This window comes from Phacochoerus africanus, chromosome 8 (assembly GCF_016906955.1).
Source record: "Phacochoerus africanus isolate WHEZ1 chromosome 8, ROS_Pafr_v1, whole genome shotgun sequence".
Lineage (NCBI taxonomy): Eukaryota > Metazoa > Chordata > Mammalia > Artiodactyla > Suidae > Phacochoerus > Phacochoerus africanus.
In genome coordinates, this window is record NC_062551.1 from 91,627,407 (window position 1) to 91,652,607 (window position 25,201).

At 45.4% G+C, this 25,201-nt stretch overlaps 1 protein-coding gene across 3 annotated transcripts in view; it reads left to right on the forward strand.

The window, feature by feature from the left end:
- The first annotated feature begins 358 nt into the window (after window positions 1–358).
- Window positions 359–25,201, forward strand: part of AGO1 (argonaute RISC component 1) — a 39,445-nt gene continuing 14,602 nt past the window's right edge. The window contains exons 1-12 of one of the 3 annotated variants that reach the window (XM_047793326.1): window positions 359–600; window positions 5,649–5,832; window positions 9,226–9,346; window positions 9,791–9,972; window positions 10,372–10,508; window positions 10,733–10,867; window positions 11,018–11,105; window positions 11,749–11,896; window positions 15,960–16,079; window positions 16,455–16,577; window positions 16,713–16,846; window positions 21,281–21,465. In XM_047793326.1, the coding sequence (XP_047649282.1) occupies window positions 576–600; window positions 5,649–5,832; window positions 9,226–9,346; window positions 9,791–9,972; window positions 10,372–10,508; window positions 10,733–10,867; window positions 11,018–11,105; window positions 11,749–11,896; window positions 15,960–16,079; window positions 16,455–16,577; window positions 16,713–16,846; window positions 21,281–21,465 (1,582 nt within the window). In that variant the 5' untranslated portion in view covers window positions 359–575. Of the gene's footprint in view, window positions 601–5,648; window positions 5,833–9,225; window positions 9,347–9,790; window positions 9,973–10,289; window positions 10,509–10,732; window positions 10,868–11,017; window positions 11,106–11,748; window positions 11,897–15,959; window positions 16,080–16,454; window positions 16,587–16,712; window positions 16,847–21,280; window positions 21,466–25,201 lie in introns of those variants that run through there. The other 2 variants (XM_047793325.1, XM_047793327.1) reach the window with 2 other exon arrangements.

Genomic DNA, 25,201 nt, shown 5'->3' on the forward strand with positions numbered 1-25,201 from the left:
GGTGATGGGTCTCAGAGTGTGTGAGGGTGGCCCGGGAACGTGGTGGATATGCACGCGTGGCTCTGTGCGAAGGGGGAAGGCTGTGTATGGGCTTGGAGGGACCCATTTGGGGAAAAGACAGGGCCGGAGGCTGCTGCTGGGGTGTCCTCCCGCCCCGCCCCACTTAAAGCTACCGCGCGGTGCCGCGGCGCCTCCACCGGAGCCCTCCCGCCGGGCTGCATGGCGACGGGTGACCGCCAGGGGCCGCTGCCTCCGGTCCCCGGTGCCCCCGCCCCTCTCCATTGGCCTTTGTTGCCGTCGAAGCGCCCCGTTTGACTCGTTCCCGTCCGCCCCCTGGGCCTGGCGGTCGCGCCTGCGCACTGGCAGCTGGCCGGGCGCTCGCAGGGGGAGCTGCTGCAGGCTCCGCGGCGGCGGCGGCAACGGAGGCTGCGGGGGTGGCGGCGCGAGCGGCCGGGCTTGGGGGGGGGAGCCGAGCCCGGCCCGGGAGCCTGAGCAGCTAGAGTGCGGGGTATCTAGACCCCTCACACTGGACTCCACAGTCTCTGGGCCGCCTGACCTCCGCACGGGTATATGGGATGGAAGCGGGACCCTCGGGAGCAGGTAAGGGCCCCCGGGAAGGGGGGACGGTGCATGCTCCAAGGACCAGGGTACTTCCGCGTAAAGGGCAGGATTTCCGAGTGAGGAAAGGTTTCCTGAGTGAAGAAAGGGGCTCTTAAGAGATGGGGGGCCCAGTTTGAAGGGGGCTGTGTGCAGTTCCGGGGGAAACCTTGTGAAGGGAGCTCTGAGACGAGGGCCATTTATCAGAGACTGTATGCACTCCTGGAGGTGGGAAGTGATCTGAGAGAAGGGCCTGAACACACGTAAGGAGTCCTAGAGATCCCGGGAGGCCTAGGGAGAGGCACGGCAGGTGGCAGGGGGCGGGCTCCAGGTGTCCAGGAGAGGAGGGGGTCAACACAGATGGGCCCTGAGCTGCCGCATGCCGGGGGCGGGGGTTCATCCCGGCTAGGCTGGGTTGGGTTTGTGTCTTTTCGGGAGAAGGCGCCAGATCTGGGCTGTGAGCTCCGCCCCAGCCGGGCCTAACGCGGGGGCGAGGGTCAGGGGGCGGTGGGTGGGGATCCAGCCCCGGGATTCCCCCCCTTGAGTCTGGGGAGCTGGAGAAGAGGCGCCGGAGCATGCGCGGAGGTGGCAGCTGGAAGGGGCTGCCTGATGTGGTGGGGGCGTGGCCGCCCGAACCCCCCCACCCCCAATCGTGCCAGGTTTGGCTTGGAAAAAGGAGCGCGAGGATGGGGTGTATTCTCTCTTAGGTCATGCTGGCTTAGCGCAAATGGAAATGGGCCCCTTCCCCATCTTGAGGCTCTTGCACTTGGCCCTGAAAACCTTCAGTCACAGTTTGCCAAGAATGGATTGAAGGAAACTGCCAAAGTGCCTTATTCTGCCACTGGGATGAGGAAAGACTGAGATAGAAGCAATGTTTTAGGTTAGAGACGGGTCCTTCCTGAAGACAGGCCTTAGAAAATGTATTGGTTACTTAGGAACCGAAGTCAGGGCCAGGTTTGCCTAGAAGGGGTTGTCTTTCCGGTTTGCATGTTTCTGGTCCAGTAGTGAACAGAGTTGGGGTCTTTTAATCCAAGTATAATGACCTCTCAATTGAAATGTCTCCAGAGGTGACAGCCTAATCTTTCTATACCTTAATGTTTTTATGGCTGCTATCCCCCACTGGGTATCTTTTCTTTTTCCTCTCTCTACTCCCCAGAAACTCCTAGGGCCATGTTATTACAGGTTGCCAAGCTAGCCTTTTGCCGCAAATAAGTTGTTTGGGGTAGGGGGAAGTTTATAGCCTTCACCCTGATGAGTCTCAGATCATAGCTTTAATGTCTCGTTAGTCACAACCAGGAGAAAAGTAGGTAGGAATAGAAGAGAAACTGAGGCAGAGCTGCCCCAAGAAGACCAGAGTCCTTGGATGGGCTGTAGGGTGGAGGCACCTCCTGTGTCCTAGATAGGAGACCTTTGATGGGAGGAGTATGGACCTTTAGGTCTTGTCTCACCACTTCCTTCCATTTGATCTGGGGGTGGGAATAGGATTTCCACTGGGGACATGAATTTCATTTCTGGTTGAAGAATCTTTGTCTTTTATACCACAGCTATTCCCCTCAAGGAAATAGCTCCTACCAGCACATTCAAGTCATCTATTCAGTGATTTCTAAGTACTTAGTGACTACTTTCCCCAAGACAAAAACAAAGCTGGAATGCTGGGAGCAACTGACTTGAGAAAACTACTTCCTTCTTCCCTTAGGCCCCTTTCTCCATTCCGGGAACTCTCCTAGTTTTCTGGGCTGGAGACAACTTGCGACAACCTATGGACTAGGGTAGGAATGGGTCACAGAGGTCCAGATGGATTGCTGGGAGCTGGCACTCATTCCAGACTGTGAATGATCTTGTTGATCATTTATCTAATGATGAATGCCTAATGGACTCTGGAGTGATGAAAAATTTGACTTTGTTGTTGTAAATAAATAAGCTTATAGGGAAGAAACTGGAGCCTGGTATCTGGAGTTGGCTGTACCTTAATGGGGCAGACTTTACTTGCCTGGTAATTGGAATTTATTCTGAAAGCTGTGAGTAGAGGGATTTCCATAACTGCCTCCTTCCTAGGCCCAGATGATTTTCTTGGAGGTCGGAGGATATGATACACAAAGCAAAGTATTGTTGCTGGCTTCATTGGGCTCATGTCCAGATGTGCCTTCTGTGTTTAAGTGTGTTTTAAGCACATATACTGGACTGGGAACTCCCAGGGTAGAGGTGGTGTCTGATTTATCTGTGGAGGCCCTGACAGAAGTACATGTTTATTTTTTGAATTAAATCAAATTCTAGTGTGAACGTAAATGGTTAACACATATGTGAATGTTTGATAATTTGATGTACTCAGTGTGTGATACTTTTTGGTGAGATTGGCCTCTTAGTCTTTGCTTATCGGACAGCTAACCTAGCCTTGAGTTTGTCTTTTGAATGGACAGTCTAGCTCCTTGGGAGGTATGTGGGCCTCAGAACTGCAGGGAAGGAATCCCTGAGGCAAAGCCTTTCAGCTCTGATACTTTTCCTTCTCCCGGCTGGTTGGGGATGGGGGAGGGGGAGTGTCCTTTTCATAGCCCCTCCCTCTTTGCTTTTGTCTGCAGGGAAGGGCCCCGCCCCTTTCCCCCAAGGCCCAAGCTTTGTCCTCTGTGCTGGGGCCCTCATCTGCATCACAAAGTGGCCGTCTGTCCCTGTCTGGGTCTGAAGGGAAGTGTCTCCCTTTCTCAGACTAAAAGCTGGGGGCAGGGTGGGGTTAGAGGGGAACTTTGAAAGCCTTGCAGGGGGATGTGGTGAGGAAGGGGTTCTCTATTCCTCCTGCCTTCCATATTTTGGGGATGAAGGTGAAGGTGGGGGCTCCCTGTTTTCCCCAAGCCTTCTAGGAGTAGAGGGTGCCTAAGGCTAAGTCTGGTGTGTAGTTCTGGGGAAGAGAAGGCTTTGAGACTTGAGTGTCTGTCCCATCCCCCATCATTTCTACCCAGCCCCTAGCTCTAGGGGATGAGTTTCTCCCAAGGCTCCAAACAATTATTCAGCCTGGGAGGCTATGGAGGTGAATGGAATATTAGAACATAGGGAGGGGAAGGGTGTCTATTACCCACTGCTTCCACCAGGGTCAGGTTTGTCCTGTGCAGGATTTGTAATTATTTCTGAGCGGTTTGCAGGTGTTTGTGTGCTGTGTATGCTTGTGTGTTCTTTGTGATGTGTCTTTGGATCTGTTTGTTAATTCATTTGGTATCTGTATATTGGACCCCTCCTATATGCCTGGCACTGGAAATTCAGCAGTGACCAAGGCAGATACAGTCTTTATATCTTTGAAGAAATCAAAATCTAGGGTGGTGAGGGATATGTGTATGAAGGTAATCTATCCAGGCCTAAGTGTGTGTTTGGGTATGTATTAAGTGTATTCCTCTATGTGTGTATGTCTGTCTGTGGCTTGTGTACAATTTCCCTCCAGCTCTTCCTGGGGTAGGCTGCCAGGTGCTAGTCATTAGACTTTCACTTCCCCAGGTAGCTGATTCCTGTAGGCCTCTTCCCCCTAGGCTGGGCCTCCATTTCCCTGTCTGCAGAGTGGGGTAGACTTGACAGGTGGTTAGGAGACACAGCAGCTTAGCTCTGGGAAGCCTGCCCCTCCCATGAATGGTTCTGACCTCTTCCTGACCCCCCAGCTGAGGATATGCCCCATCCCCCCAGCCTGGCTGACTGTGAAAGCAGATCTCTGGTGATGGGAGCTTCTGGGCTGGTTTATCCCTCTCTCCTCCCACCTGGGCTGGTCCTCTACTGGCAAGAACAATAGTAGATGTGGACAAAGGGTTCTCTTGGGCAGTTTTTCTCCTCCCCCCTTTCCTCTCAAGCTAGAAAATAAAACCAGGGGCAGCAGTCTGGCTGGTGGCAAGAGAGGACAAAGTGGTAGGAGCTGGCTCTGCTCCAACCCTTTCCCAAGGACCTCCTCTCTCTTAAAATTGACCCCTTTTGCTACTCTCTGGGCCCTCTATGTGAAGGAACTGTGGACTTGGAGAGAATCTTGTATTCTTCTCAGAGCCAGTAATCTCTTTCTTCTCCAGCATGCTAATGACTGCCCCTCCTTCCCAAGTCCTCTGCTCTGGCCTACTCTTGCCTCAGTCTCCTATATTTAGCCTGTCTTCATTCTCTTGCTTTTTCTTCTTTTGAACTTTTTCTTTATTGTCTCCCCAATGTTTCTTGCCCAGGCTCCCAACTCTTACTTTACCTTGCCTCAGCCGCTAACTTCAGCCTTTCCTCCTTCCCAATTCAAACATTTTTCTCCAGGTCTAGCCTCTTCACCAGCTCCCTGTTTCAGTTTCTCTCCTTTTCTTAGTCTCCAAACCCTGTACTTTTAGCCTCTTCTCCTTTTCTGTTTCTTCAACCTCAGCCACTCTGTTACCTTAATTCTTTCTCAGACACTGCCCTCTTCCTTGCCCCTGCCCCAGTTGCTGCCCCCCAGCTTGGCCTTCTTTGGCTCTTCCTCCTGCTTACAGTGCAGAGGAGCATTAAAATGCTGCTATTTCATGTTCAGGATGGTGACAAGTGAAGTAAGCATACGGCTGACAGATAATGGACTTTCTTGGTCTGTTAGATATCTGGTAGAGGCAGATGTCTTAATCTAGTAGGAAGAGTTTTGTTACTAGAACCAGATTTAGCCCCTGTACTTAATATGTGATCAAAATTATTACGTATTCACTTGATGAATTTAATATGGACAACAAGGGTAATTTTCCTAACTGGAAAGAGTTTTTAAAAAGATGAGCCTGGGATTTCCCTTGTTGCTCAGCAGGTTAAGGATCTGGTGTTGTCACTGCAATAGCTCTGGTTGCTGCTGTGGTGCAGGTTCTATCCCTGGCCCAGGAACTTCCATGTGTTGTAGGCACAGCCAAAAAAGAAAAAAAAAAAAAAAAGATGAGCCTGGATTATTTCAACCAGAGGAAGCCCTCAGTTGGGTTGGGCAGGGAGGAAAGAGGCTTCCTCTACACTCTGCTGCTCCCATTCTAGGAGGCCTTGTGCCTTCTCTGATCAGAGTGGTAAGGAGATTACCAGACTCTACCCTCATCAACCTCTCTATCTTGTAGCTGCGGGCGCCTACCTGCCCCCCCTGCAGCAGGTGTTCCAGGCACCTCGCCGGCCTGGTATTGGCACTGTGGGGAAACCAATCAAGCTCCTGGCCAATTACTTTGAAGTGGACATCCCTAAGATTGACGTCTACCACTACGAGGTGGATATCAAGCCGGATAAGTGTCCTCGCAGAGTCAACCGGTAAGTGATGCTCATTTAAGCCACCACGTCCAGGAATCCTTATATTCCTGAGTTTCAGAACCTTGAAAGAGAATCCAGAGAGATAAAAGAAAAACTAGTAGAATGTGGTATCACCAAATTCAAGAAAGTTTTTGAGAAAGAGATTCTGAATAAGGTAAATGTTGAAAAATATCACTAGATTTGGCTCTAAGGAAATAATTAGTACCTTTTGCCCAGCAGTTTCAGTAGAGGAGTTGGGCTAGTAATCTAATAGTGAGTTAAGGAATAGGTGGAAGGTAATGTGGTAGGGATAATGAGAATGATAGCTTTTTTCCTAAATAGCTTAACAGTGAAGCATGAAGAGGGGAATATGTTGGCTACAGAGTATCATAGAGGTCAGGTATAGTGCCTCCTGTATTTCAATATTTATTGAAATGAATAAATGAAAACATTTTAAGAATGAGACATGGATATGTTTATAAACTTAAAGGAGCTAGTGTAGGAGAGGTTAAAGGTACAGGACAGAGAGGAAAGGAATGAGTGGAATGTCCTTGCAGAGGCAAGAAGGATATATAGAGTACACAGAGAGGTTAGCCTTAGAAGAAGCTATAGTTCTTAAAATTAATTTATTATTATTTGAAAACTATATATGTACAGCATAAAAAAATTAAATATTACAGAAAGTGTAGCAGTGAAAAATATCTCCTGTTACTCTGGTCTTTAGTCTCCAGTCCCATTCCCCAGATGCACTCATTATTACCATTTTTTGGGTGGTGGTGGAATCTATGGTATCCAGAAGTTCCCAGGTCACAGCAGTGACAATGCCAGATTCTTAACCTGCCGAGCCACCAGGGAACACCCTCATTATTACCGTTGTTGGGTATAGTTCCAGATGTTTTTCTATGCATATGCAAGCATATATGTGTATAGACCATCTTTTTAAATGCACAGAATATAGATTCTTATATACCTTATTCTGTACTTTTTTTCCACTGAGCAATATTTTTTGGAAAATAATACATAGCAATACCTACATATGTGCCTCATTCTTTTGCATAGCTCCATAGGCATTCTACTGAATGGATGTATTTCAAGCTATTTATAAACCTATTCAGGAACATTAGCTTGAATCTAAACTTTTGCTACAATTGAAACTGTGTAGAATATTAATATCGATACATTTTTGCACTCAAATATCAGTGTGTCTGTAGGGTAGATTCCTAGCACTGGGAATTGGTGGCACGATATGTTCTAAATTTTTGAGATAATGAACAAATAAAAATCATTTAAAAATAAAATAAATAAATTTTTGAGATACTGTTAGTTTTTTTAAGGTAAGTTGTACCAACTTATACTTCCATAAGCAAGGTATCAGAGTGCCTCTTCCCCATATCTGCAGCAATTCAGCATATTGGCTTTTTTAATTGTTGGCGTTCTGATAAGCAGAAAATTATATCTTGGCCTAATTTGTTTTTTCTTTTTTCGGCTGCCCCACTGCGTATGGAGTTCCCAGGCTAGGGATCAGATCCGAGCTATAGTTGTGACATAAACGGTAGCTGCGGCAATGCTGGATTCTTAACCCACTGTCCCCGGCTGGTGGTTGAACCTGTGTCATAGCATTCCCAAGACACTGCCAATCCCTTTGCACCGCAGTGGGAACTCCTGTCTTGGTCTAATTTTAAATTGTGTTTCTCTGATGAGTGAAGTTGGGCATATTTTTATACAGAAGGGGTATATCAAGTGTGAGAGGGAAGGAAGAGGAAGAGATGTGTATATATATGTAAATGTGTTTGTTTATATGTCTGGAAACTTGAGGGTGGCTTTGCCTACTATGCTCTACTCCTTTCAGAATTGTTAGACATGTTTTTTTGATACAAGGTAGGAATGGATTTTGAGGTTAGAGGGTAGTGGAGAAGGTTTGACATAATCTTTGAGGATGAAGGTGATCAGGGATATGAAAAAGATTGCTGGGCAGTACTGAGGTCTAACTGGCATTGAAACCAACATTGGGAGTTCCTGTCATGGCTTAGTGGTAATGAACCTGACTAGTATCCGTGAGGATGAGGGTTCGATCCCTGGCCTTGCTCAGTGGCTTAAGGATCCAGCAATGCCATGAGCTGTGGTATAGGTCGCAGACGTAGCCCGGATCCCATGTTGTTGTGTCTGTGGTGTAGGCCGGCATCTATAACTCTGATTCGACCCCTAGCATGGGAACTTCCATATGCCGCAGGTATGGCCCTAAAAGACAAAAAGAACTAAATAAATTAATAAATTCCACCTTGTTGGTTTTGGTTCATCTTTCCAGTTTGAGATATTTTTGAACTATGATCCAATTACACTAGCTGTGAATTTGGTAAGAACCCATGTTTTACTAGTGACTCTTAGATCAATTTTGCAAGTTACTTCCGAACTTTGAAATAAGATTTTCCTGGGCCCTAAATAAAAAAAAAAAAGAAGAAGCCAAGTGTTTACAGTTGCTTCCTGTGTACATTTTGAGTTTTTATTCAGTAATATTCGAGAGCTTTTGTTTAGAAAGTGAAGGGGGAGTTCCCGTCGTGGCGCAGTGGTTAACGAATCCGACTAGGAACCATGAGGTTGCAGGTTCGGTCCCTGCCCTTGCTCAGTGGGTTAACGATGCGGCGTTGCCATGAGCTGTGGTGTAGGTCGCAGACGCTGCTCAGATCCAGCATTGCTGTGGCTCTGGTGTAGGCTGGTGGCTGCAGCTCCGATTCAGCCCCTAGCCTGGGAACCTCCATATGGCCCAAGAAATAGCAAAAAAAAAAAAAAAAAAAAAAAATAGAAAGTGAAGGGGTCAGTTAGTTGGATGGGCTGGAATTCTGAAGGACAGATGGATGCTCTGGAATCTAAGTGGCACAGGACAGAAAGTGAAATCTCGAAAGGGATGTTAATGGAAAGGAAATGAGTGGCAAAACTAAGGACTTCAGAGAGGTGGAAGAAACGAGGTTCTTTTCCACAGTTTATTCCTATTGCAATTCAGAGCTCTTGCCCATCTACTTTTTTGGTAATCACCTTGGGAATTGGAACAGCCTGGATTTTGTTCCTGATTCTGGACAGAGCCCTTCTCCCCTCAGACTTCCCTTCTGCCCAGAAGACACTCATACCCACTCTTTGAGGTCCTTCAGAGCCTTTTTGATCTGAGGACCAAAAAATATCACCTGGGAGGATGTTATAGATACACAATTTCAGACGTTGCTCTAAACCTACTGAATCAGAATCTGCATTTTAGATTTCCAGGTGATTTATATGAATGTTGAATCTTGAGAAGTATTGTCATAGGGTAGAGATTAGTAGCTGTTAGGAGAGAATATGGCACATTCCCTGGACTTTGAATTACTTGGAAAAGCTTGAAATGGTGGTCTTTCAGCTTCCACTGGCCTTTCCCATTCCCCACAGGGAAGTGGTGGAATACATGGTCCAGCATTTCAAGCCTCAGATCTTTGGTGATCGCAAGCCCGTATATGATGGAAAGAAGAATATTTACACTGTCACAGCGCTGCCCATTGGCAATGAACGGGTAAGGTTGGGAGTCAGGCTGGACCTGTGTCAGGAGTCTGGGGAAGGACAGAACTTAGGTAAGCCTGTTTGGAGCCTGGCAATCCAGAGATCCTTTTCATCTTTTGTGCTGAGAAAAGTGTATTATAGGATGAGGGATGGGAAGGTGCTGATGTTTATTTAGCCTACTGTGTATCTGTCCCTGTCCCAAACAGACTGGGATTAGACTTAAAATTGACCTAAAGGACTTCCTGATAAGTGTGGTTGAGAGGGACAGACACACTGAGCCAAGTAGCTGGAGACAAAGGGGGCTGGATTTATTCTGAAGACCTCATTGTGAGCCCCTATCAGCTTAAAAAGCAGATTCTTGGCAAATCTGTGGGGTGAGGGGCAGTAGGGGAAGGGCAAGGAGTGTTGGATTGTGGGAAAGCATTGGCAATCCATTACCCTTTTCTCTTTCCTGAAGGTCGACTTTGAGGTGACAATCCCTGGGGAAGGGAAGGATCGAATCTTCAAGGTCTCCATCAAGTGGCTAGCCATTGTGAGCTGGCGCATGCTGCATGAGGCCTTGGTCAGTGGCCAGATCCCTGTTCCCCTGGAGTCTGTGCAAGCCCTGGATGTGGCCATGAGGCACCTGGCATCCATGAGGTACTGGGTGTAGTTAGAATCTGGGCTCCTAGTGGTGGCAGAAGTGCTGTGGGGGGAGGAGAGGAATGAGCTTATGTTAAGGTCCCAAAGTGTACCTTTCAAATAAAAAATTCTTTGAAGCCCTGTCATATACCAGGCAAGTGTACATATACATTTAGATGGTTTAAAGCTTCAGCCCTGTCCCTTTTAGATATCTTTGGACCTCACCCCCTCTGTCCTTGCAGGGCAGAAAAAAGGGTAGAGACTTGCACATGGTCAGTCACACAACTAATAAAGGATCAGAGCTGGAATTAAAGCCCTGGTGTCCTGCCTTCCAGGCCAGGGCTCCTCCGTGCCCAGGATGCCTCACAGGGTGGGGGCCTGTGCCCGAGGGACCAGTTCTCTGCCTGTCCCTGCCAGGTACACCCCTGTGGGCCGCTCCTTCTTCTCACCGCCTGAGGGCTACTACCACCCGCTGGGGGGTGGGCGCGAGGTCTGGTTCGGCTTTCACCAGTCTGTGCGCCCTGCCATGTGGAAGATGATGCTCAACATTGATGGTGAGTGGGGAGAGCTATGGAGCCAGGGGCACCCTCAGTCCAGTGACCACACTCCCAGCCTCATCCCTCCCAGCTCTGTAACCACACTCCTAGTCTAATCCCTATGGCCCTGGGACCCCTCCCCCATCCCAATACCCTATAAGGAAGAGGGTGTAAAGAGCAGTGCCTCCATTTATTCTGGAAGACAGAAGCTGAGCTGAACTATACCTACCCTGTCCCCACAGTCTCAGCCACTGCCTTCTACAAGGCGCAGCCAGTGATTGAGTTCATGTGTGAGGTGCTGGACATCAGGAACATAGATGAGCAGCCCAAGCCCCTCACGGACTCTCAGCGTGTACGCTTCACCAAGGAGATCAAGGGTGAGGACTCAAGCAGGCGGGGAGGGGAATCAGTGCTACTTTCTCTTTGGTTCTAAAAGGAAATCCCCCTGGGATATGTTCGGGGGAAAGGCCAAGCCTGGGCACATGAGCAACCTTTTCCAATCCTGACAATGAGTGTATGTGTCCCAGGCCTGAAGGTGGAAGTGACCCACTGTGGACAGATGAAGAGGAAATACCGTGTGTGTAATGTTACCCGCCGCCCTGCCAGCCATCAGACGTAAGTTAACGGGACTGCAAGCCGTATCATTAGTGGAAGAGGGCGGGTATTTCAGCACCTTCCATTCACTGTCTCCACGCGCCCCCCTTCCCTGAGAATGAGCCTTATTTTGGAAAGTAAGCTGTGGGAATTTGGCAGCCCTTCCTTAACCTTCTCAGATCCATTGATACTTTCCCTACCATTTTTACCTTCTTGGTCTCCACCTTTCCTCCTTGGGCTCTGACTATAGAGCAGGTATCGTCCCCTAACTTCTGTCTCAGTTCTATAAATGTTAGAATCTCTCTCAACTTACTCTTCCTCTAGAAAACGCTGAGATCCTGGGCTAGCTGTTAGGGAAGTTGTCACCGATTCCGTCTACCTTCTTCACCTCAAACGGTACTGGACTATAAGTGCCTACTGTGTGTGAGGCTTCATGCTTGACACTAGAAATACAGATAAGATCCTGACCATTGTGGAACTTGTCTTGCAAATATTTGTCTTCACTCCTGGAACCCTATACTGCCTCTGCTTTCCCATGAGTGGCGGGAGTGCTCAAAGAAGCTGGATAGGGATGAAGTCAAGTCTGACACTTCCCATGGTTTTAGGTCTAGAAAGATGTTATTGAATGCTGGCCTGTGACACCTCTTTCCTTTCCCCCAAACAGGTTTCCCTTGCAGCTGGAGAGTGGACAGACTGTGGAGTGCACAGTGGCACAGTATTTCAAGCAGAAATATAACCTTCAGCTCAAATATCCCCACCTGCCCTGTCTGCAGGTTGGCCAGGAACAAAAGCATACCTACCTTCCCTTAGAGGTGAGGCTGCCAAGTAATGGCCAGGCTGGGGAATAAGCAATGCATCTGCACACTGATCATCAGATCGTCTGTTCTTCCATTGGGAGTCTCTCATCCTCCCTTTGAAGTTTGGAAAATTAACATTGTGAGAGGTCATTCTGTGAAATGTAGACCTCATTCATACCTGCCGAATTTTCTTCCTTACCCCCCCATCCTGCTCTCATGTTCTTTCAGGACTGCCAGGCAGAGGTGAAAGCTGTATTTACTGTTTAATAAGTAATTAGAGAGATCCCATTGTGGCTCAGGGGTGATGAACCCAACTAGTATCCATGAGGACTCGGGTTCTATCCCTGGCGTTGCTCAATGGGTTAAGGATCCAGCGTTGATGTGAGCTGTGGTGTAGGTCGCAGACTCAGCTCTGATCCTGCTGTTGCTCTGGCGTAGGCCAGCAGCTACAGCTCCAGTTTGACCTCTAGCCTGGGAACCTCCATATGCCACAGGTGTGGCCCTAAAAAAAAAGTAATTGGTTCATTCAGGACAGAGATTTCTGATACCTACACTCATATCCTCTTAGTTTCTTTCCTTGTCTGGAGCTGGGGATCATAAATGACCTAAAGTGACTTTATTTTACAGAAACCGGAGATGAATGTTACCAGTAATGTGAATCCTACTTCTCCAATGATCAACTTTTTTGAAAAAATTTTAGCCCCAAGATTTGTCATATTTTTATGCTTCAGCAGACCTTTGAAATCCTGCAATTAAAGAAAGAATAATAACACTCTTTAAGTCATAGAATGCAAATGGAGAACCACTGGGTTGTGTTTGGTTTTTTATACACCAGCCAAAATATCTGAGAAACTATGCTGGTTGCTTCATTGTCTAGTCCAGTGCTGCTCAAAGTCTGGTCAGTGGACCAAGAGCATAGGTATTTACCTAAGAGCTTGTTCGGGGTTTTGGGATTTTTTTCGGGTGTTTTTTGGCTGCAGTGTGCAGCAGTTTGATGTGGAATCTCAGTTCCTAGACCAGGGATCAAACTCAGGCCACAGCAGTGAAAGTACAAATTTCCAACCACTAGACCACCAGAGAACTTCCACCTGAGAGCTTGTTTGAAATGCAAAATCTCGGGTTCCATCTAGACAAACTGAATCAGAATCTCTCTCTCTCTTTTTTTTTTTTTTTGGGCTTTTTAGGGACCATACCTGCAGCGTATGGAAGTTCCCAGGCTAGGGGTCGAATCAGAGGTGGCTACACCATAGCTGCAACAATGCAGGATCCAAGCCTCAACTGTGACATACACCATAGCTCACAGCAACGCTGGATCCTTAACCCACTGAGCAAGGCTAACGATCAAACCTGCATTCTCATGGCCTAGTTGTGTTCATTACCACTGAGCCACTACGGGATCTCCGTGTTGCTTGTTTATTTAACAAATATTTATTGAGCTCCTACCATGTGTCATATACTCTTAGGTGCTGAGAATTTAGAGATTAACAAGACAGACCAGGTCCCTGCTGTCATGGAGCTTACAATCTCGAAGGGGGAAATAGATATTAAATTAACAAATCAGATAGTTTCAGATGGTGGTAAGTGTTATAAGAATTATAAAACAGGATTCCCTGATGGCCTAGTAGTGAAGGATCCTGTGTTGTCACTGCTGTGATGTGGGTTTGATCCCTGGCTGGGGAATTTGCACATCCTGTGGGCGTGGCTAAAAAAAAAAAAGAATAGAAGAAGAAGAAAACAGGTTAGGGGGATAGGCATAAAGGTGGGGTTGTAGAGGCACTTTAATTATTGTGGTCAGGGAGGTCCTCTTTTAGGAGACACTTGTGCTGAATCCCAAATTATGAGATAGAACCAACCTTATTACAGTCTGAAGGAAGAGCCTTCCAAAGTAGCAAGTACAAAGGTGCTAAAGCAGCAGGGAGTTTGGCTCTTCTTGAGAGACTGAAGGACGCAGTGGCTGGCATGTAGTGTATGAGGGGAAAAGTAATACATGATTTTGGAGAGAGAGCACATCACATAGACTATTGTAGGTAATAATTTTTTTTTCAAGAATAGCTTTATTGAGATATAATTCACATACCATAAAATTCACCACCTTGAAATGTGTAATTCAGTGGTTTTTAGTATATTCACAGTTGCACAACTATTAGCATTGTCAATTTTTTTTTGCCTTTTTTTTTAAGGGCCGTGCTGCGGCATATGTAATTTCCCAGGCTAGGGGTCCAATCAGAGCTGCAGGTGCCAGCCTATGCTACAGCCACAGTAGTGCAGGATCCAAGCTGTGTCTGTGACGTACACCACAACTGGATCCCTAACCCACTGAGCAAGGCCAGGGATGGAACCTGAGTCTTCATAGATTTGTTACCGCTGAGCTGCAACAGGAACTCCCCATTGTTAGATTTTGAAACATTTTCATCATCCCTATAAGAAAGCCCATAGCCAGTAATAGTCACTTACCGTTCCTTCTGCCCTCTTCACAGCCCCTGCTAATCACTAATCTGCTTCTGTCTCTGTGGTTTGTCTATTCTGGACATTTCATATGAACGGAATTATATAATATATGCCTTTTTTAACTGGCCCATTTCACTTAGCGTGACGTCCTCGAGGTTCGTGCTATATTATAGCATACATCAGGATTCCCTTCCTTTTTAAGGCTGGATACTTTGGGGGGTGTGTGTGTGTGTTATATATGTACTGCATTTTGTTTATCCATTCATTCATCGGTGGACACTTGGGTTGCTTTCACCTTCTTGCTGTTATGAATAATGCTGCTATGATTATAGATGGACAAATATTTGTTCTAGTCCCTGCTTTCACTTCTTTTGGGTACATACACAGAAGTGGAATTATTGGATCATATGGTAATTCTGTGTTTAATTTTTTGAGATGTCACTGTACTATTTTCCACAGCAGCTGTACCATTTTATATTCCCACCAGCAACGCAGAGGGGCTTCGATTTCTCCACATCCCTGCTTTAGTCTTTTTCCTAGTTTGATTTCGTTGTTGAAATCATCTGTAAAGAGTGCTACAACTTAAGTTGCCTTCAAGAGAGCAACTTTATAAATTTTAACAATTCTGGATTTTCATTAAGTGTATTGACTAATTTGTGTATTTGTTGAAAACCAGGCGGTTTTGTCCTGGTTTTCCCTACCATTGTTCAGCATGAACTCTGGAAATTAAGAAGAGAACCAGTACTTACTGAGTATTGGCCCTGTGGGAGCAAGTTTTACATTTCATTTCATCTAAATCCTTACAACAGCTTCAAAAGACAGCCAGTATTTTTCCCCATGACTAGAATTAAAGAAGCAGAGTGTTAGTGGCTAAGAATTCTGCCCAAGGTAACATCATCTAGAATTGGCAAAGCTGGCCTTCAAAATCAAGTCGTCCAAACCTGTTGGCTTTCTCTACTCTGCCAAAAGTCCTCCTATTTACAGATTCTTGAATATAGTATATTGGGCAGTAGAATCTCATATATCACTAGAAAGTTTTTTCTGATCTCTGTTGTGTTCTCTTGGGCCCAGGATAGAGGAACAGGTGGTAGGATGTTCCTTTACACCAACAGAGGACATTGTCGGCCAACAGAAACAGTGATTTCTGTAGTCTAAGGGCTCGGTGATCACCTTTAGGCTGGAGCTGAAGAATTAGGAGCCACCACTAGTTCTCTTGGTGTGTTGTGGGCAAAAGCAACTGACTGCCTGCTGCTAGGAATCCAGTGTGTGCATATTGAGTTTTTTTAGTATTCGCAAGAGCTCTAGAATGGGTTCTTTGGTAAAAAAATATTTTTTGCTACAGGTTACTGAGTGTTTACTATGTTCCAGAACTGTACTTGGTTCTTTTAGCACTGTATTTAGTCTCCAGACCATTCTCCCCATTTGACATGTGAAACCTGAGCAGAGACCACAGAGTGACTATATTGCCTTTGTATCACACATGGATATTTTGTAACTTACCTGTCTATGAACAAGGGATTTTGTAGTCCATTTCCTAGAACTGATAGCTAAGTTCTCTTCCTTTACTGTGGGGCTCGGGGTACAGGGTGGACTATACTGAAGCCAGCACTACCTGTTCTCATTTCCTTAGGTCTGTAACATTGTGGCCGGGCAGCGCTGCATTAAGAAGCTGACTGACAACCAGACTTCAACCATGATAAAGGCCACAGCTAGGTCGGCCCCAGACAGACAGGAGGAGATCAGCCGCCTGGTCAGTGGGGCTGCAGAGAAATGTATGCTTTGTTGCCCAGTCATTGGGGTCCCTGGGAGCATAGAGGCCTTTCTGCCTTGGCAGGACTCTTAGGAAAGCAAAAGTTTGGATTTGTTGCCTAGGACTCTGTAGGACTGCTCTTGCTTCTTGACCCTGGAGCTACTTTGCTTCCTATTCTTCCTATATCTTTTTCCCTCCTGTATTACTTCCCTGTGTTATCCATTCCCACTTGCCTCATCTTCCACTTCCCGCCCCTTTTTTAGGGCTATCCCTTGCTGGCCTCAGCTGCTTTAAGGGTTTTCTGCTTGGGACCCAGAGGGCGAGAAGTATTGCAAGCCTACTTCTCTCTTAAGATTCTCTTCTTTGGTCTTGCAGATGAAGAATGCCAGCTACAACCTAGATCCCTACATCCAGGAATTTGGGATCAAGGTGAAGGATGACATGACGGAAGTGACAGGGCGAGTGCTGCCGGCGCCCATCTTGCAGTACGGCGGCCGGGTGAGCAGGGTCAGGGCCAGACAACATCTCTGGGGCATGTGGGCAGAGGTTGGGTTGTATAGCCAGGGGCCTTTGCTCCCCTACCCACCTGACTTTACTGAGGCTCACCTGGGCGCCCCCTCTGCCTGTCCTTAGAACCGGGCCATTGCCACACCCAATCAGGGTGTCTGGGACATGCGGGGGAAGCAGTTCTACAATGGAATTGAGATCAAAGTCTGGGCCATCGCTTGCTTCGCACCCCAAAAACAGTGTCGAGAAGAGGTGCTCAAGTAAGGAGGGTTGGGTTTATGGGCGGAAGGGTGGGAAGGTCCCAAGAGCTGCCTAACTTCCTCTTCTCCCAGGGGGCCAAGATTTGTTCTGAGGTCTCCTCTCTGACTCTTGACTCTGATCCCCTGTGCTATCTGGCTCAAACTTCTGCCTGCTTCTCTTTTGTCCATTTGTGGTCAGGAGTCTCAATAAGGAGCCATATCTGTGTCAGAGATGATGTTCTCAGGGCATGAATCTCCTAAGGGAGACCTCAATTATTTTATTGTTATAATTATTAACATTGGTAGTAAACAGTAGTAGTGATGACTATAATGTTTATGCCAACATTGTACCTAATTTTCTGTTCTCTTATTTCATCTTCACAGTGAGTAGGTGGTGGTATTTCCATTTTCAGGAGACTGAGACTCAAAGAGGTTAAGTAACTTGTATAAGATTTGCATATCAAGAAAGTGTCAGATTGGGATCAGATCAGCGGTTTCAAAGCTTACATTCCTAATTGGAAATAAAAGTTTAGCTGGTACTCTGAGCTGTGCTTTCCTGTACAAAGAATTTGTTCAGTCAGGTCCAAGTGACTTGAATTAGGTGAACATGAGTTATGAGGGCCTCTAAGTCACCTGTGGCTTGAGGGGCTGGGAATAGATGACAGCTGTGAAGAAGGTGATTAATAGCCAAATGGTTTTAAGGAATGAGTTAGTGTAGTGATGATCTTGAGTGAGTGATGGAGCAAAGAAGTCACTGACCTTTCCCTTGTAGTCTTTTTTTTTTTTTAAACAGCTTTATTGAGATATATTTCAACTACCACAAAATATACCCATTTAAAAGTGTATAGTTCAGTATTCTTGCAATCTTTTGAAGTAGTGGCTTCTTGTTTTCTCTGAATCTGGAGTAAGGTCAGTGCGCTCTGGGGCTGACGAAGAACTGGTGGAGCTATCTACTTTGGGCAGTGATGCGAACTAGTAGAGATGTGTGCCCTGGTAGGTTTAGCTGGCCTTGGGATTTTTTTTATAAGAGTTAGTTATAGCAGTCCCTGAAGAATGTGGGGACTGTGGCCTTCCTTCTCCCTTTTCCCCTCACAGATACACAGCTACCTCAATCACAATTACAGTTTCTCCTAAATGGCTTTTTCTTGCCTCCTTTCCAAGGTTCTTGGGATTTTAGCTTCATTTAGGCCAGGCTGCTCTTAGCCTTGGCCAAGTTTTGGAGGGCTGGCCTTTAGCAATATTAGAAAGGCTCTCAGCTCTGGGCCTTTGTGTCGCCTTGTTGGTAGCTCTGTTCTCTTCTCTCCCATTCCCATGTCTTTCCCCTCTATAGTTCTTTTGAGAAATAACTTATTGTTTTGGATATTTTGGGGTACAGAAACTGATAAACCTAGAATCTCAGAGTTGGAAGGAGTCACTTCATTAGACAACCCTTTCCTGCAGTGATCTCTAGATGTAGGAGGTAAAAATGTGACTTGTATACCTGTATACCTGGGTCAGTGGTACCAAGTGACATATGTGATTCTGGGTTAAAGATTAAGATCTGCGAGTTTTTAGCTCTGACAGTGAATAAATAAGATGGTTGAGGAAGAATGTGCATAGTGAACAGAGGCTGAAAACAGAACACAGAGAAACTAAGGAAAGGAAATAGAGCATAGTTCCTACATGTGTATGAGAGAATGGGATCCCGAACACAGAACAGGCCATCCTTTCCACTGAGACATAAGGGGAAGGGATGAAGGTGGCCATGGAGGTGGAGAAACTGGTAATTGGCAGTGGATAAGAGACTTCTAATAAGGTCAACTCTCAGAATTTTTCCTCCGGCTAAAGAGGCCCTGTTAACCTCAGCTATATCACATTTAGGATGGGGTTTTAAGACTTTCCCGTCCTAGTATTCTCTTAACACTTTGTGGCCCCAGCATTGGACATAATATCCCAGGCATGATCTGGTAATAGAAGACATGAAGACACTACTTTCTTTCTTTCTTTTTTAAATTGAAGTATAGTTGAATTACAGTGTTGTATCAGTTTCTGCTGTACAGCAAAGTGATTCACTTATGCATATATATGCACAATGTTTTTAAAAGATATTCATTATGGTTTATTATAAGACCTTGAATATAGTTCTCTATGCTGTACAGTAGGATCTTGTTTAACCCCCCGGGAATACCACTTTCCTTGAAGTAGAGACCCACTTATTAATGAAATCCAGTAACACATCGGTTTTTTCTTTTTTTTTTTGGCCAAGGCATGCGGAAGTTCCCCAGCCAGGGGTCAAACTCAAGCCATAGCAGTAACCCTAGCCACAGCAGTGACAGCACTGAGTCTTTAACCACTAGGTCACCAGGGAACTCCCACATTGGTTTTTTTACTGGCTATGCTACAGATGTATACAAAGCAGAAAAGTGGAAGAAACATTGTTAGTAGTCCATCAGAGTCCTGGCTCTTCTTTACATGAAGTAGTAGGTGTATATTTTATGCTAACATTTACTTTGAAAAAAATTTTAAAAATACAGACTAATACGGCAAACATCCATGATCTGTGTGTCCGTCATCCAAAATATTGTCATATTTATTTTATCTTTTTTTTTTTTTTGTCTTTTTAGGGCCACACCCACAGCATATGGAAGTTCCCAGTCTAGGGGTCACATTGGAGCCATAGCTGCAGCAACACAGGATCCAGGCTGTGTCTGTGACATACACCACAGCTCATGGCAACGCTGGATCCCCAACCTACTGAACAAGGCCAGGGATTGAACTTGTATCCTCACGGATACTAGTTGGGTTCATTACTGCTGAGCCACGATGGGAGCTCCTCTATTTTACCCTTTTTAAAAAGTAGATAAAATGTTACAGAAAAATTTGAATCCCTTTATATTTTCCATCCTAGTCCTGTACCTCCCATCTTTTTTTTTGGCTGTGCCCATGACATATGAAAATGATTGAACCCATGCCATAGCTGTGACCCAAGCCGCTGCAGTGACAATGCCAGATCCTTAACCCACTGTGCCACAAGGGAATTCCCTGTTCCTCCTTGCTGATGCAGCCACTATCATGAATTATTATAACCTTCCTATCCAATTTATATATTTTCTATACTTATATGTATATAAGTGGTTTGAAATTTTATACAACAGTATTGTATTTATTTGTGTTTTTTCTTATTAAATAAGTGATAAAACGTGTTTTTTCATTGCGTAGGCTTTTGAATCTATTATACTGATTTATATGCTATATAATAACATCCTCCAAACAATTGCTTTTATTCTCTATTCATACTTTGTTACTTTTTTGTTTGTTTGTTTTGTTTTTTTTTGTCTTTTTGCCATTTCTTGGGCCGCTCCTGCGGCACATGGAGGTTCCCAGGCTAGGGGTCTAATCGAGCTGTAGCCACCAGCCTACGCCAGAGCCACAGCCACACAGGATCCGAGCCGCGTCTGCGACCTACACCACAGCTCACGGCAACGCCGGATCGTTAACCCACTGAGCAAGGGCAGGGACCGAACCCGCAACCTCATGGTTCCTAGTCGGATTCGTTAACCACTGCGCCACGACGGGAACTCCCATACTTTGTTACTTTTAATCTAAGTGCAAGATTTTCACAAATTGACTTCCTGTTGTCCTTTTCAGCCTGTCGTTTTATTTATGTAGCTTGATTTTTTTTTTGTCTTTTTACCTTTTCTAGGGCTGCTCCCACAGCATATGGAGGTTCCCAGACTAGGGGTCGAATCGGAGCTGTAGCCGCCAGCCTACACCAGAGCCACAGCAAATTGGGATCCGAGCCGCATCTGCAACCTACACCAGAGTTCACGGCAATGCCCGATCCTTAACCCACTGAGCAAGGCCAGGGATCAAACCCACAACCTCATGGTTTCTAGTCGGATTCGTTAACCACTGCGCCATGACAGGAACTCCTAGCCTGATTTTTTTTTTTTTTAAATGTACTGCATGTGTATCCTCTATTCCAACTTTTTCTTTCCTAGGGTAAAGCTCTAAAGCCAAAAGAAAGAAGCTTGTTTAATTATTTGCTCTCAGGCTTCAAAGAACCAGTAGGGGAGGAGCATCTCATTTTTACTGAGCATCTCCTGTGCTCTGATCATTGTTGGAAACATTTATTTTGAGCACAGAGGGCTTCCTCTTGGGCATCTTCCTATTGTTACAGACTTAGAGCACAGAACTGCCTGCTTGAGGGGAACAAGGTGGAGAACCGAGAATTCGTTCCCACAGGTCCCTTCTCTGGGCTCCCTCAGCTCTCTACTTGTACCACTGAATATTTAGCAAGCTCTTTCTTATCCTACCCAACTATAAATGTGTTTTTTTACTGGATATGATGATGTCTCACTCATCTTAGAATCTGTCAGTACCTGTCATATGCTCAACACCTAAAACGGAGGCATTTGGTCAGGGGTATTTAAGTGGGACTTACTGCTTCCTGTCATGACCGTCCTTGTGCTGCAGGAACTTCACGGACCAGCTGCGGAAGATTTCCAAGGATGCAGGGATGCCTATCCAGGGCCAGCCTTGCTTTTGCAAATATGCGCAGGGGGCAGACAGCGTGGAGCCCATGTTCCGGCATCTCAAGAACACCTACTCAGGGCTGCAGCTCATTATCGTCATCCTGCCAGGGAAGACGCCAGTGTATGGTACGGTTCTCTTGGGACAGTAATTACAATGATAGGACTCATCTCAGGGTTCCTCCCTGGAAGATCCTATGGATGACTCAGTGTGGATTCTTGGCTTTAGCTAGCGGTGTTCCTTAGTGTCATTGCTCTTCTTATAGGAGAAATATCAGCCTGTATGAGGCATTTAGTCATCTCTGGTCCTGCTTACCTGCTCACACTTCCTCCCAGTAACATGTACTGGGAGCCTCTGTGTGCTGGTGTTTATGCCAGGCTAAGCTGAGCCAGATAGAGAGATGGGTCAGTCTGGCTTCCTCTCCTTAGGAGTGCATTGTCTATCAGGACATAGCGCAGCACACCCAAGCAGAATTTGTGGTGTTCCTGTTGGTATTCCATTGGTGGGAATGACTTAGACTTTGGGAGAGGTTTTCTTTTTCTTCCTCTTTTACGAATGGGAATGATGGAGCTCCCACTGTGGCACAACGGGATTGGTGGTGTCTTGGGAGTGCTGGGACGTGGGTTTGATCCCCAATTTGGCACAGTAGGGTGGGGATCCTGCGTTGTCTCAGTTTCGGCTTGGGTCAAGAATGCAGCTTGGATCTGATCCCTTGGCCTGGGAGCTCCCTGTGCTGTGGGGCAGCTAAAAATGGGTACGATTGTGTACATCTCTGACCCGGTGCTTTTCTCTCACCTTTTTCTCCATCTCCACTTCTGCTTCACAGGACAAGATATCCCTTTCTTACTTAATTCAACCCATTTGTGCTCTTGTTTCTGTTTCATCCTTCCTTTGGGACCCTTAGACCACTTCAGATTCCCCATCCTAGAGCACATTACCACAATCATGCCATCTCTTTTAGCTTTTTTTCCTGTTTTCTTGTTTTCCTTTATCGAACTTGTAAAAATTAGTTCTCTACATTTTTTGCCTTCACTTCCTTACCAGCCATTTATTCCTTAGTGGAATTCCTTATTTCTTAGCTTTTTTCATCTCTTACCTCTGCCATTCCTTTAAACCTCCTCAGCAGAAAGTCACTAATGACCTTTCTCAGTTCGCCTCTTGACTTCTTGATATTTTTTCCTGTCTCTCCTTAGTTGTTTTAGTCATTATTGGAATGCCTGGCATTTTCCAGATTTCTGTACTCTGCTCTCTCTTTCTGTCTTTCATTTTAGTGAAATCCTCATCCATTTCAGTTGTTTTAGTCATCAACTATTGTTATTCTATGTTATTGTGTATAATTAAAATCTTTTTACATTAGATCATTTATTTGAGGTTTTTTTTCTTTTCTTTTCTTTCTTTCTCTCTCTCTCCCCCCCCCCCTCTTTCTTTCTTCTTTTTTTGCTTTATAGGGCCTCACCTGCAGCACATGGAAATTCCTAGGCGAGGGGTCTAGGGGTCCCATTGGAGCTGCAGCTGCCAACCTATGCCGAAGCAACACAGGATCTGAGCCATGTCTGCAACCTACATCACAGCTCACGGCAATGCCAGATCCTTAACCCACTGAGCGAGGCCAGGGATTGAACCCACATTCTCATGGTTACTGGTTGTGTTCATTACCACTGAGCCACAATGGGAATGCCCATGTATAATTAAAATCTTGATTCAGCTCTTGACCCCTCTGCAGTTCCCATCTCTTCCTTTAACCTCTCTTCCTTATTTCTGTAAGAGTTTATTGATCACCTAAGTGTGAAAAGAAACACTGTGCTAGATCCTGAATACATTGGTGAGTAAAACAGATGTAGTCTCTGCTCTTATAAAGCATTTTGGTGAACTATTTCTTTAGTGGCTTGTCTTCTCTATCTACCAGCAAGCCCTTCTTTTTAATTTTCTGTGTTGGCATCTGGACCAGGGAATCGAAGGTCCACTTGCATTGTGATTGCCCTGAGGGTATAGAAGGACAGTGTCACATTTGTCCAGTTCTAATCTAGTACCATACATCATCTTGTCCTTAGTATTTTTAACTCCTTCCTCTCTAGTATATTGATTCTGTTGTCTTTTTTTAATGTAAACTTTTAAAAAAAAAGTTTAATTTACATATAGAGATCTTAAATGTTCAGTTCAGTAAATTCTCACAAAACGTCACTGCAGGATACCCAGTACCTAGTTCTGATAGTATGACATCACCACAATCCCAGGCCACCGATCACTACAACTCCCTATCGGTGGTAACCACTATTGTTCTGACTTCTAACACCATAGATTGGTTTTTACTGTCTTTGAATTTATATAAATGGAATCATATATTGTATACTTTTTGTATTTGGCTTCTTTCACTCAACATTCTTTCTGAGATTTATACATGTTATAAATGTTTTTCCATCACATGGTTATAATACAATTTGCATGTATTTATCCATTCTATGGTTAATAACTTTTGGATTGTTTCCAGTTTTTACTATTATAAATAATGCTTCAGTGAACAATCTTTAACATGTCTTTTGAACATATATGCTTTTTTTTTTTTGTCTTTTTGCCTTTTCTAGGGCCGCTCCCGTGGCATATGGAGGTTCCCAGGCTAGGGGTCTAATCGGAGCTGTAGCCACCAGCCTAAGCCACAGCCACAGCAATGCCAGATCCGCGCTGCATCTGCAACCTTCACCACAGCTCACGGCAATACCAGGTCCTTAACCTACTGAGCAAGGCCAGGGATTGAACTCGCAACCTCATAGTTCCTAGTCGGATTCATTAACCACTGCGCCACAAAGGGAACTCCTATGCTTATTTCTATTGGGTGTGTAACTAGGAGAGATTTTAAGTGTACAAATATATTCTTCCAACAGCAGCACATGAGAGTTCTAGTTACTTTACAACCTTACCAAACTTGGTATTATTGCTTTCATTTTAGCCATTCTTATGGGTGTTTTGTGATATTGTGCTTTCAATTTGATTTATCTGATGATTGATAAAGTTGAATATCTTTTTGTATTTCTATAGCTCTTTCACTAGCTTCTTTTGAAAATTACCTGCCCAAGTCTTTTTTTTTTTTTCTCTTTTGTCTTTTTAGGGCCTCACCCGCAGCATAGGGAGGTTCCCAGGCTAGGGGGCTAATTGGAGCTGTTGCAACTGGCTTATGCTACAGCCACAGCAATGCCAGATCTGAACCGTGTCTGCGGCCTACACCATAGCTCACGGCAGTGCCAGATCCTTAACCCACTAAGTGAGGCCAGGGATCAAACCCTCAACCTCATGGTTCCTAGTCAGATTTGTTTCCGCTGCGCCACTATAGGAACTCTGCCCAAGTCTTTTTTTAAATTGACTTCACTGCCTTTTTCTTACTAATCTGTAGATGTTCTTTATAATGCCTTTATTTAATATGTATATGTATTACACATATCTTCTCTGTTCTGTGGCCTGCCTTTTTACTTTCTTAATGAGTTCTTTTGTTAAACAGAAATGTACAGTTTTAATGTAGTCTGATTTTTCAATATTTTTCCCTTGTGGCTAGTACTTTCTGAGTCCTGTTTATGAAACCCCAAGGTGGAGTTCCCGTCGTGGCGCAGTGGTTAACGAATCCGACTAGGAACCATGAGGTTATGGGTTCGGTCTCTGCCCTTGCTCAGTGGGTTAACGATCCGGCGTTGCCGTGAGCAGTGGTGTAGGTTGCAGACTTGGCTCGGATCCCGCGTTGCTGTGGCCCTGGCGTAGGCTGGAGGCTACAACTCCGATTCGACCCCTAGCCTGGGAACCTCCATATGCCGAGGGAGCGGCCCTAGAAATAGCAAAAAAAAGAAAAAAAAGAAACCCCAAGGTAATGAAGATACTAGT